Source organism: Otolemur garnettii, unplaced genomic scaffold, assembly GCF_000181295.1.
Source record: "Otolemur garnettii isolate 467f Iridium unplaced genomic scaffold, OtoGar3 scaffold00054, whole genome shotgun sequence".
NCBI classification, from domain to species: Eukaryota; Metazoa; Chordata; class Mammalia; order Primates; family Galagidae; genus Otolemur; species Otolemur garnettii.
In genome coordinates this window covers 703516-704981 of record NW_003852449.1, presented here as the reverse complement: position 1 = coordinate 704981, position 1466 = coordinate 703516, and the positions used below count along the sequence as shown (strand labels likewise).

The 1466-nt window shown below is 42.0% G+C and overlaps 1 protein-coding gene across 1 annotated transcript in view; it reads right to left on the bottom strand.

Annotated features, from left to right (window-relative positions):
• DLGAP5 (DLG associated protein 5) overlaps positions 1–1466 on the bottom strand; it is a 53900-nt gene that overhangs the window by 50872 nt on the left and 1562 nt on the right. Inside the window, exon 2 of the mRNA XM_012806547.2 lies at positions 630–865. Coding sequence (XP_012662001.1) covers positions 630–864 — 235 coding nt within the window. The 5' untranslated portion in view covers position 865. The remainder of the gene's footprint in view (positions 1–629; positions 866–1466) is intronic.

Here is a 1466-nt window from a genome sequence, read left to right as displayed (position 1 = left end):
TGGGAGGCTGGAGAGGGAAGATTGTTTGCGGTCAGGAGTTTTAGACCAGCCTGAGCCAAAAGCAAGACACCATCTATCCGGAAAAAAAAAAAAAAGAAAAAGAAAGAAAAAAGAAAAAGAAAAAAAAAGTACAGCATTGTGGGAAGTGCCTGAAGTCCCAGGAAGATTGCTTGAGTCCAGGAGTTGGAGGCCACAGTAAGCTATGATGACACCACTGCACTCCAACTGGGCCACAGAGTGAGACTCTGTTTTTAAAAAGAAAATGAGGGGCGGCGCCTGTGGTTCAAGGAGTAGGGCGCCAGCCCCATATACTAGAGGTGGTAGGTTCAAACCCAGCCTGGGGCCTGCTAAATAACCATGACAACTACATCAACAACAACAACAAATAGCCGGACATTCTGGCAGGTGTATGTAGTCCCAGCTACTTGGGAGGCTGAGACAAGAGAAATGCTTAAGCCCAAGAGTTTGAGGTTGCTATGAGCTGTGATGCCATAGCACTCTACCGACAGCAACATAGTGAGACTCTGTCTCAAAAAAAAAAAAAAAAAAAAAAAAGAAACAAACAAAAAACCCGACAACTTTTTATTCACTCTTCAAAGTACTTAAAATTACAACAGGTCTTTACTTACTTGGCTTGATATTGGCCTTTTCTAGACCAAGCTCTTGAGATGTCTCATCTAATTCAACAAGAATTCTACCTTCCAAGGTCGGAATGTTGACATCTTTCAAACCAAAGCGTCTATTTTGTTCAAATTCCTTATGTCTGTTTTGTTTCTGAGACAGTGATTTCCTATGAGCAAGTTTAGTCCTAATCATTTCAGTACTGAAATCCTTTCTGAACCGACTGGCAAAATGTGAAGACATCCTGTCAAGGAAAAGAGAGAAACTTACATAGATTCATTGATTAAAAAATTAAGAGTACAGTTCATCAACTATCCCACCTCAGAGTCTTCTGAAATAAAATACTAAAGTACATAATGGAAACCATTCAGGCATAAAGAATGATGGAGGGTTTTGTATATTTTGTTAACAACCTGGATGGATTTGAAGAACACTCTCCAAAGTAAAGTACCATAGGAAAGGAAAAACAAATATCACACGTGCTCAAATACTAAAATGAAACTAGCAGATTAGCAACTAAGTACTCACTTAAGAGAAAAAGTCAATTAAATTCAAGAAGAGAGGAGGGGGGCAGCGCCTGTGGCTCAGTGAATAGGGCACCAGCCCCATATACCGAGGGTGGAGGGTTCGAACCCGGCCCTGGCCAAACTGCAACAAAACCAGTTGAGGCGGGCACCTATAGTCCCAGCTACTCAGGAGGCTGAGGCAAGAAAATCACCTAAGCCCAAGAGCTGGAAGGAGGCAAGAAAATCGCCTAAGCCCAAGAGCTGGAAGTTGCTGTGAATAGTGACGCCATAGCACTCTACCAAGGGCAACAAAGTGAGACTCTGTCTCAAAAAAAAAAA